Source organism: Anabrus simplex, chromosome 1 (assembly GCF_040414725.1).
Source record: "Anabrus simplex isolate iqAnaSimp1 chromosome 1, ASM4041472v1, whole genome shotgun sequence".
In the NCBI taxonomy this organism is placed as follows: domain Eukaryota; kingdom Metazoa; phylum Arthropoda; class Insecta; order Orthoptera; family Tettigoniidae; genus Anabrus; species Anabrus simplex.
In genome coordinates, this window is record NC_090265.1 from 1,173,450,474 (window position 1) to 1,173,462,106 (window position 11,633).

General features: G+C 43.5%; 1 protein-coding gene across 1 annotated transcript in view; it reads right to left on the bottom strand.

The window, feature by feature from the left end:
* The window catches only part of LOC136877260 (organic cation transporter protein), a 265,111-nt gene extending 264,089 nt beyond the window's left edge, over positions 1-1,022 (bottom strand). Inside the window, exon 1 of the mRNA XM_067151141.2 lies at positions 819-1,022. Coding sequence (XP_067007242.1) covers positions 819-967 — 149 coding nt within the window. The 5' untranslated portion in view covers positions 968-1,022. The remainder of the gene's footprint in view (positions 1-818) is intronic.
* Positions 1,023-11,633: the final 10,611 nt, after the last annotated feature.

The window sequence follows — 11,633 nt, forward strand, 5'->3', positions numbered from 1 at the left end:
GTGGCATATTTGTGTACCTGCAAGTACCACTGGACTGAGACGGAATCGAACCGCACAGAAAACCAGAGATCTACCATTCAAACCACTCAGTCTTCCTGTATTATTTTAGTTTATGCTTTTCCATTGCCTTTGCTGGCAAGATGTAGTGTTTACAGTGCACTATGTCTTCTGGTATGGGCTAGAATAAAATTGTTACTTTCATTGACCTGTCTCAGTCTTATACTTGGCTTTGACAATATGAAAGTGGCTGAGGTATGAGTGACACTAGTAATGCCATTCCTTATGCAGCCAGTCCCTGCTATGAAGGGTGTGAAAATGTTGCTCATAGGATCGGTTGGTGCATGCATCTCAGTGGGCTTGGCAGACTGATGTGCAGAAGCAACTTCTGGCTCAGTGAGGAAAGCAACGGGAAACTACCTCACTCCTCATTTCCCTAGTACGCCTCTTCAGTGACACCTAGGCCATCTATGACAGCTAATGGTGAACCTGTTGAGGATCCAACCAGCCTTCCTGGCTGAATACCCAACATACATACATGCTTTTCCAAAATTTTAAACCAGTGGCTTGCTTTACTTTTATAATATTTCTTGTTCATTTACTTCAGAAACACTATTTGCATACATAAAATTTAAAAAAAAATGCTACCATTTTTCTTTAAATCAAATATTCAGATTAAATCGTTTGAAATAACAAAGGCAGATACTGAGGAAGAGTCTCTCTAGTAAATCGACAGAATATTTAAGCTGAGATTGCGGATATGAAATCATACTGTTGGTCGGTGTTTAAAGAAACGAGTGATGACAATTAACAACACTTACCTATAATTCATATCTCCCGAAGTAAAGACAAAGCTATGGCTGGTGACGATGGCGAACACCATTGGAAGACTTATTAACATATAGGTAAAGATCTGGTATCGGCCGAACTGGCCCAGCTCCTCCAGGATATCGTCTAGGTCGGTCGGCATGGTAACAAAGAACTCATCCACTCGCGGCACTGACACACTCAACCTGCTCTGCCGGTTGCCAGGCACACACTGACAGGCACTACGCGGCACGCGAGGCCAACAACTCGCCTCGTCCACCAGACCTGCGCTCTCCAAGAGTACCCTTATCGTGGGGGGGAGTACTTGCTCCATGGAACACAGGGATAGCCATGACTAGTTACGTGTCACAATCTTTATGTTGAATAATTACAATACATATGTTGAATCTCACTCTGTAGGCTGAATGGATGCCTAACAAAATCTCGAAAAGTAGTCATAGATATTCTAGGCGTCACTGAAGTTAAAAGTAAACTCGTGTCCTGGTGAAGCTCATTTCACACACACCACTAAAGAAGGTGTGTCACATGTACCTTTCTAACCACATAGCAACGCTTCCGCCAATCTTACATATCTGGCGATACTGGAAATCGAACACGGGCCTCCGAGTACAGCAGCAAATAGCTCTAACCATTCCACTATGAACAGATGTAATAGGGAAATGAGGAGGAAATAGTTCCCCGTTTCTTTCCTCCCGAGACAGAATGTTGTATTACATGGAAATGAGGATGGACAGTTTCCTGTTAATTTTCTCTCTGAGTCACAATACCAAACAGTACTTAATTCTTTTTTTTACATTTAGCCATTGTAATCAAATGAGCAACTTTGATTTCGGATAGCCGGGCTGGGTGGCTCAGGCCCTAGAACTCTAGTCTTCTAAGATAAAGTTGGCGGGTTCGATCCCAGCTCAGTCCGGTTGTATTTGAAGATGCTCAAATACGCAAGCCTCGGAGAGGTAGATTTAATAGCACGTAAACGAACTCCTGCGGGACAAAATTCCGACAACTCGGTGTCTCCTAAAGCTGTAAAAGTAGTTAGTGGAACGTAAAACCAAATGACATTATTATTATTATTATTATTATTATTATTATTATTATTATTATTATTATTATTATTATTATTATTATTATTATTATTATTATTATTATTATTATTGTTCCGGGGATTCTGTGGAACACACAGGTGAAAGAAGGTGCGGGCATGAATGGGTGGATAGAGAAAAGATCGAATTTAATTTAAAAACTTTAAAATTAGTAATTTTATTTCTTGCCTTTCTTTTTTTTTTTCTTCAAATTTTGAACTTTGCTAAGCATTAACAAATAATCAGGTACAAAAGTGAGCTCGAGAAACAATGTTAGAAACTCCTAGAACAATCAGACAACATGATTCAACAACATGAGCTTGAAGCTCCTCAGTTACAAATTTAACAAGAGCACCGCTGCTCTCTTAAATACTCGACAAGGAAACTGAGCTCCAAAATTACTACATTTACAAGGAGCTTCTTTGCTCCACCCAATTTCTCTCTAGGAGACTATTCGCCGAAATTAACAAGTTCTAGGCCTCTTAAAGGCACAACCCAACCACATTTTACCGAAACACAGCAGTATTCACTGCCTTATGCTCAACAGTCCAATTTACATAGGAAATTGAAGTAAACTTCAATGGGGATAATTCATACCCATTCTACTTGGCCTTGGTGAAAAAAGAAAAGGTTAACGTTATTGGCCGAAAATCAAATTGTTGGGAGGCGAACTCTTGCACTTCTTGGAAATTCACCAGAAATTCACCATCATTATTAAAACCCTATGTGGGCTTATGGCTCAACATTAATGAGGCTAAGCCTATTCTACGGAGGTGACTATATGGAGAGAAATTTATAAATTACAAAATTACGGAGATAGGTTTTAAAGATTACAAACCACAGTCACCTCAATACCAAGTTTATCAAGTTGATTCCCGAAGTTGATTAAGGTCCTAGACTTGCTTTGAAGTTTTACAGAGTTACATTAATAAAGGATTTTGAAACCTTCGCCTTGAACTAGCTTTCTGAGACGATTACATGATTAAAAGATGTCTGCCATTACCTTGAGCTGATGGACCTTCCAGAGATGGACGAGGCAAGCCCTCCCCTGCCTCCACTACTAAAACACTCTACTACGGACGGGAGCGATTAAAAGAAAACATCGCCCAAACGGTTCCAGCTTTTATAGCCGAGAGGAAGGTTCCAAATTTCTCCAGGCCGAAGCCCTGATACACTCACAATTTCCATTGGACAATCAAATAAATATAAAAAATTGCTGATTGGTGAATTAAGTAAATGTACAAAATTCCCTATTGGCTACAATATTAAGTCGTCGGGAAGAGATAGTAGTGCTAGTAGCCTTAGAACACCAAAAAACAATCTATAAACAATTCAGTTTAGGAAACCTTGACACTCAAAATTGATCAAAAATTAATTGTTCGTCCTCGCCACAGAGCGCGCACTTAAGTTGATAATAGAGACATCTGTCGATAAATGTTCAAACTTCTTCCGAAATGAGTTCCAATGTTCATGTTATAGATGGCTTTCTAAAAGGCGTTTTCTTTTAATGCACGGGGCGGGTATACCTCCGGAACAGACCTCCACCCCTAAGGTTCTTCCACGGTTGGAACAGTTTTGAAAATTTACATTTTAGAACATTTTGTATTTGAAAATTGAAGTCAGAAAAATGTCTTGATGGAGAGTTCATTGGTCAGTTATTTTTCAGCAAATAAATCTGTGTTTATTAAGTAGCAGAAGTCCGGTAAGTAATGTCCAAGTTTGAAGGCAAGAGCGGCCGCCACTGCCGATGCCAGGGTGGGGCCCTCCGGACCTCTACTGTACCCTCAGATACATCTCTCCCGCAACCTTCAGAGGGGTAGCCATGGTGATGGTTGCAACGGACCAACTATTGAAGTTCTGCCCAATGTTGGAGTGGGCTGTTGTAAAACCGCACCTCAGCCCTTGCCACTAATGATGGTGCTCAAGTTGTCTGTCATGAAGGAGACTGGTCCAGAGCGGGGTGGGCCCTTACCCTGCACCAGCATCTCTCGCCAGTTGTTCTGACACGACCTCTGATGGCAATTAGAGCACTGAAACAATAATTTTCTGGACGACAATGACTGTTTATATGGAGAGAGTTTATTTAATACACTGACTGACAGAGCAAATGCAACACCAAGAAGGAGTGGTTCGAAAGGGATGAAAGTTGGGGAAAAAACAGAGTCGGCACGGACGAATAATTGGTGTTTATTTCAAACCGATATGCAGGTTACACAATGCGCACGGCATCGACTCAGTAGGATGTAGGACCACCGCGAGCGGCGATGCACGCAGAAACACGTCGAGGTACAGAGTCAATAAGAGTGCGGATGGTGTCCTGAGGGATGGTTCTCCATTCTCTGTCAACCATTCGCCACAGTTGGTCGTCCGTACGAGGCTGGGGCAGAATTTGCAAACGGCGTCCAATGAGATCCCACACGTGTTCGATTGGTGAGAGATCCGGAGAGTACGCTGGCCACGGAAGCATCTGTACACCTCGTAGAGCCTGTTGGGAGATGCGAGCAGTGTGTGGGCGGGCATTATCCTCCTGAAACAGAGCATTGGGCAGCCCCTGAAGGTACGGGAGTGCCATCGGCCGCAGCACATGCTGCACGTAGTGGTGGGCATTTAACGTGCCTTGAATACGCACTAGAGGTGACGTGGAATCATACGCAATAGCGCCCCAAACCATGATGCCGCGTTGTCTAGCGGTAGGGCGCTCCACAGTTACTGCCGGATTTCACCTTTCTCCACGCCGACGCCACACTCGTCTGCGGTGACTATCACTGACAGAACAGAAGCGTGACTCATCGGAGAACACGACGTTCCGCCATTCCCTCATCCAAGTCGCTCTAGCCCGGCACCATGCCAGGCGTGCACGTCTATGCTGTGGAGTCAATGGTAGTCTTCTGAGCGGACGCCGGGAGTGCAGGCCTCCTTCAACCAATCGACGGGAAATTGTTCTGGTCGATATTGGAACAGCCAGGGTGTCTTGCACATGCTGAAGAATGGCGGTTGACGTGGCGTGCGGGGCTGCCACCGCTTGGCGGCGGATGCGCCGATCCTCGCCTGCTGACGTCACTCGGGCTGCGCCTGGACCCCTCGCACGTGCCACATGTCCCTGCGCCAACCATCTTCGCCATAGGCGCTGCACCGTGGACACATCCCTATGGGTATCGGCTGCGATTTGACGAAGCGACCAACCTGCCCTTCTCAGCCCGATCACCATACCCCTCGTAAAGTCGTCTGTCTGCTGGAAATGCCTCCGTTGACGGCGGCCTGGCATTCTTAGCTATACACGTGTCCTGTGGCACACGACAACACGTTCTACAATGACTGTCGGCTGAGAAATCACGGTACGAAGTGGGCCATTCGCCAACGCCGTGTCCCAATTATCGTTCGCTACGTGCGCAGCACAGCGGCGCATTTCACATCATGAGCATACCTCAGTGACGTCAGTCTACCCTGCAATTGGCATAAAGTTCTGACCACTCCTTCTTGGTGTTGCATTTGCTCTGTCAGTCAGTGTATTTTGGTGTTGGAGGTGCAGTTAAGGCAGGCGGCATCGAGGATGAGTGTGTGGAATTTAGCCTCAATTTTCGAGGCAGGGACAAGGTAATGGCAGACGGGAAACGGACGAAAACAAAATATTTCTAAAAGGGGAAGGTTTGTGCGAAGGTTAACACAGAAAAAAAAAACCAATTCCCTACCTAGATATACTTTAACTGGGCAGAAGGCCTTATCTTTCATTTTAAAATTGCACATTTTAAGCTATTAAGGAAAGAAATATAATTACGTTTTCAATGCCATGACTTGGTGGCCTACACAGAAAAACAGAGATATGTCATAGGATTTTATTTGGGACAGATGAACCCTAAAATCCGGTGGCTGGATTGCTCACCAAAAGGGTGACCGGCGTAAAGAAATCCATAATAATGCACGGTCCATGAAATCTGAGGGCAAGCTTGCCTGCAGCTACAAAATTTTTCACCATGACCTGATAGTAGGGGGAAAAGGAGAGAGCTAGCGCAGGGGCTAATGCGCAAGATGGCGGCTATACATGGGCTCTTATGGAGAAAGCTGGCACAGGGGAGGATAGGCGGTATACATAGGACTTAAGGAGACGGCCTAGGGACTAATGCGCAAGATGACGGCCGTGTGCAACTTCCTAGTGCTAAGACCCTCCGACTTACGTACGTGGGCAATGCTAACCTCACGGACCCTGCAAGATAGCTGCTATACTATATTCGTTTAGACTTAACTAGAGGGGTGCCTTAGGGGCTCACAACTTGTAACTTATGACCTATTAGTTTTATCAGCCTAACTTTCGAGGACTGAGGAACTATTAGTTTTACCAGCCTAACTTTCAGGGACTGAGGTAAAGGCTACCATACACGACGGATGCTATACTCTATTCATATAGACCTAACTAGAGGGCTGCCTCAGGGGCTCACAACTTGTAACTTATGACTTATTAGTTTGATCAGCCAAACATTGGAGAACTGAGGCAAGGGCTACTATGCAAGATGCCTGCTATACTGTATTCTCATGGACCGAAAACTAGAGAACTACCTCAGGGGCTTACACATTTTAACATCTCATTAGTTTTATCACCTAACTGAGGCAGGGGCTACTAGATAAGATAGCTCTTTTGTCATTTATGCGGTCACCCCCTCGCAGAGGGAGGAAGTAAAGTACTTGCTACACTTCTGTAAGACAGGCTTAAAACCTCTGCAGATGTGTTAATGGCGGTTTCTACCTTCTAACATCCCGGTTGGCTTGTAACCCTAACACCTGCATACTTCCAAGCTTTGAGCGGCTATATTTCCTCGAGAACCCTAGTGCAGCTCTCCTCGGGTTAGTTCCATCAGAGCCTATGTATGTGCAAGAGCCCCTGCGCTAGACTGATGTTAGGAAGGGCATCCCGTTAAGAGGATGAAACCCCCGCATTAGCCCAATGCGTGAAAAGCCCTAGCACAGCTCCTGTGCTAGACTAAAGTTATGAAAGTTAGCTAGTTAAAAGAATGAGAGATAGCCCAGCTCCGTAAAGTCAGTCCAATATAACCAATGTACTGTGCCATTTCCTGTCCTTTGTGCCGACTAGACTCAGGGTTCGGTAAAGCGGTGGTCCTGTTCGTTGAATATGGGCGAATCAAAAACTAATCTAAACTTACTCTAATGAGTATATTGACAGGAAGAATGGACATATACCTGGAAATGAGAAACACATATGGGGGTAAAATGGATTTATTAATCCCGAAAAACATAGAAATGGTCCATGCTAAATGCAGTTTGTATAAAAATATCTGAAATTGACCTCAAATTAGTCGTTAAATTAAAATAAACTGCGAGAACGCTTACAAGAAAATATTACAATATAACCAAGCAAATCAAAGCCGGGTTATGGCCCGTTAAGTTACAGTGAATACATCATGTTTATACAGGGGATTAGTCGTCAACATTATTTCGCTGAGTAATTAAAATTTGAACAATTACGAGCTGATTACTTACAAGCTGACGATTCAACAGCTGACTTATGAACGGTTGTCGACTTAAAATATGACGACTAAAAATTGACGATTAAAAAATTGACGACTAAAAAGAATTGACCCGTAGTATTTGAACGTTTGATTGCTCCAGATGCGTACAACAAATCCAATATTATTGCCCATAGGCATCGTCGTAAACAACGTCTCTATGATGAACCGGTAGGATTAATACATTCGTAAAATAGCTAAGACAATATATTTATAATCCGTCTAACTGCGAATACAAACATATGAAAAACACTATGGCATAGGGTGGTTTCCTAATTATCTCTTATATAATAACATAGACTCGACTATGAGCTCGCGGGCTCACACAAAAAAGTCCAGGCAGAACTGGATGATAAAAAAGTCAGCTGACGAGCTGATATGCCCAAATTAGCACAACAGGACACAACAATACACAAAACACACAAAATGGATCACTCCTGTGGAAAGAAACACACACAAATATATATATACACAAATGATGATATATGGGGAATCGAACTCGTTGTCTGTAGGCTGCGTCAGATTGCGTCTTTAGAGACAAAGTTGTCAGTATTCTTGGCTCTTTAAACTATCAGCTGTAAGGAAATACACAAATACTTGGCTGGCGAGGGAAGACGGTCTCGGGGTAACATTCACATTCACTGAGAGGGGGAAACATATTCTGTGCCAGTCGGTCCATTGACTAACGGGAGCACAAATAACCAAGTCTTCAGCCTGTTACAAAAACCTTCTTCGAGGTAAACAAATGAACAAATCACATTCTCTGCTCAGCGGATTCATTCTTCGCGTCTCCCAGCTGACCAATTAGCACTCAAGTACATAAGACTCCCTCAATTATTATCGGCATATCTTGCCTTAACACAAATACTAGGCCTCATTTCATCCCTCTGGCATATCAAGCCTCTCATTTCAAATATAATGGGTTCATTCCCAAGCTATATCCCTGACTCGCCTTCTCGCTAAATAAAAATTGAGACTAAACTTTCTCAATGAAGGACAGGTTGCCACAGCAACTCCCGTAACAGCTGAAATAATATCAATATTGCATGCATAGAAATATCTGACGAACATTATGCTGCTAATTACATGAAATTAACCAACGCTGATGGCGGGTGGCCTGTGTTCATAACAATGACTCTCATTCCCAAATAACTACAAGAAAAACACGGAATAACATATAATACACACACATAATGCAAAATAAAACAGACTATGTAATCATATGGTGTGACCCTCTATGCCCGTTAACTAAAATAAACACATACAAATGGCCTGGGCTCAAACATGCACACCGCCCATCTGCCAAACATTTATCGTTACGTGAAAACACAAAACTGCAGCCATAATGGCTGACATTTAACATTACACGATAGATATTAATTTCCCTAACCTAAATGTATCAGCCTACTTTAAGTTCAGGCCATTTAATTTGGATTTTTGTACTCATCTTTTGCAGTCAGTAGTCACTCATCCCAGGTTCCACAGCCACATGTCTTAGGCTGCTTAGCTGCTCATAACTCCAGAAATGAACGTTGGTTGGCAGGTCCTGACGTTGATACCACGTCCATCCATAATGTCTCCTTTATTCCTGGGATTCTGTAGAAAGGAAGTATATTAGCACCAGCTTCTTCACCGCTTAATGTGTACGATTACACAATGCCGATCCTGATGTTAGACTGTAATTGGCTCAATCTATTCACAGATATTAGTTCGAAATGCCTGTCATCAGATCAAGGGTTCAGACCCAATCGACATTACTGTAGTTCTTACAGCGGCTAATATACGTACGAGATCCACACGATTCACAAATAACTCGCGTACGCGAACCGTAGTGAGATACCGGTCACAGTTCGAATGTGTATCAATCTTCCGGGCGGCTCTCGAGCTATAATTAATTGAAATTATCAGTCAAAGATTCACATGATCAGATCTTGGTCTATCAAATCACGGCGAATAAAAAATCAGGATATGATATTTATCCTGCAATTGTGATGCTCGAGGTAAGTAGAGGAAGTAACTATAAATGCGCACAGGCGTATAACGGTTTTTGTTAACACAAATAAAGTTTCACATCCGCGCTCTACGTGCTACTCGCACCACCAACTTCAGAAGAATGAGAGAGCTTACTCTGTCTGTCTGTCTCTTTGTAGCAGGAGGTACTTCCCCGCCTAACACTGGCTGCGTGACGGTTGACTGGCTCTCGCCTTCTCAACGACTTTTCATTCAAAATAAAATTATTAAATAAGGACTCAAGTAAATATTGTGATCCAGGAGTAAATAATAATTATAACTGCAGGTGATATTTAGTTTGGAACTGTGGTATTCTAGCTTAGTGGAGAAATGATCGTTGTAAATCTCGAGATGCGTTACTGTGAGTTCGAAGTTGGTCACCCTGAAATCTTGTTGTGTAGTTCCCTTCGTTCAAATCTAACCACTCCCACACACAAATCACTTGAATTTGAAAGTTGGAGTGCGGTTAGCGTGCCTAGTAACCAAGGCAACGACTCGCTTTGAATTCAAACTGGCAAGCTACCCTCTGGAAAATTTGATGCCGCGCTGCACCTAGCTCGACTATAACGGACCTTCAGAGTTCGTACCCTGCTTTTTGTATGCGACTGATGGATGCGTTGATATGATTACCATTTTATATATATTGAGGCATTCAGGGGATGGCTCAGTACAGCATATATCTTGCCTAGTAGACCCTGCCTCAGTTCCCCAAAAGTTAGGCGATAAAATTAATGGGCCATAAGTTATATGGTTGTAATTCCCTGAGGTAGCTCTCTAGAGTTCGGTCCATGAGAATACAGTATAGCAGCCATCTTGCATAGTAGCCCTTGCCTCAGTTCCCGAAAGTTAGGCTGGTAAAATTAAATAGGTCATAAGTTACAAGTTGTGAGCCCCTGAGGCAGCCCTCTAGTTAGGTCTATACGAATAGAGTATAGCAGTCATCTTGCATAGTAGCCCTCGCCTCAGTTCCCGAAAGTTAGGCTGGTAAAATTAAATAGGTCATAAGTTACAAGTTGTGAGCCCCTGAGGCAGCCCTCTAGTTAGGTCTATACGAATATAGTATAGCAGTCATCTTGCATAGCAGCCCTCGCCTCAGTTCTCCAATGTCGGACTGATCAAAATAATAGGTCATAAGTTACAAGTTGTGAGCCCCTGAGGCAGCCCTCTAGTTAGGTCTATACGAATATAGTATAGCAGTCATCTTGCATAGTAGCCCTCGCCTCAGTTCTCCAATGTCGGACTGATCAAAATAATAGGTCATAAGTTACAAGTTGTGAGCCCCTGAGGCAGCCCTCTAGTTAGGTCTATACGAATATAGTATAGCAGTCATCTTGCATAGCAGCCCTCGCCTCAGTTCTCCAATGTCGGACTGATCAAAATAATAGGTCATAAGTTACAAGTTGTGAGCCCCTGAGGCAGCCCTCTAGTTAGGTCTATACGAATATAGTATAGCAGTCATCTTGCATAGTAGCCCTCGCCTCAGTTCTCCAATGTCGGACTGATCAAAATAATAGGTCATAAGTTACAAGTTGTGAGCCCCTGAGGCAGCCCTCTAGTTAGGTCTATACGAATATAGTATAGCAGTCATCTTGCATAGTAGCCCTCGCCTCAGTTCTCCAATGTCGGACTGATCAAAATAATAGGTCATAAGTTACAAGTTGTGAGCCCCTGAGGCAGCCCTCTAGTTAGGTCTATACGAATATAGTATAGCAGTCATCTTGCATAGTAGCCCTCGCCTCAGTTCTCCAATGTCGGACTGATCAAAATAATAGGTCATAAGTTACAAGTTGTGAGCCCCTGAGGCAGCCCTCTAGTTAGGTCTATACGAATATAGTATATCATCCATCTTTTATGGTAGCCCTTGCCTCAGTCCCCAAAAGTTAGGCTGATAAAACTAATAGTTCATAAGTTACAAGTTGTGAGCCCCTGAGGCAGCCCTCTAGTTAAGTCTAAACGAATAGAGTATAGCAGCCATCTTGCGAGTTCCGTGAGGTTAACATTGTCCACGTACGTAAGTCGGAAGGCGTTAACACTAGGATGTTTCACACGGCCGCCATCTTGCGCATTAGTCCCTAGGCCGTCTCGTTAAGTCCTATGTTTACCGCCTATCCATCTCTGCGCCAGCTTTCAACATAAGGATCCATGTATGGCCGCCATCTTGCGCAGTAGCCTCTGCGCCATCTCCCAGGATTTAGTCCCATAA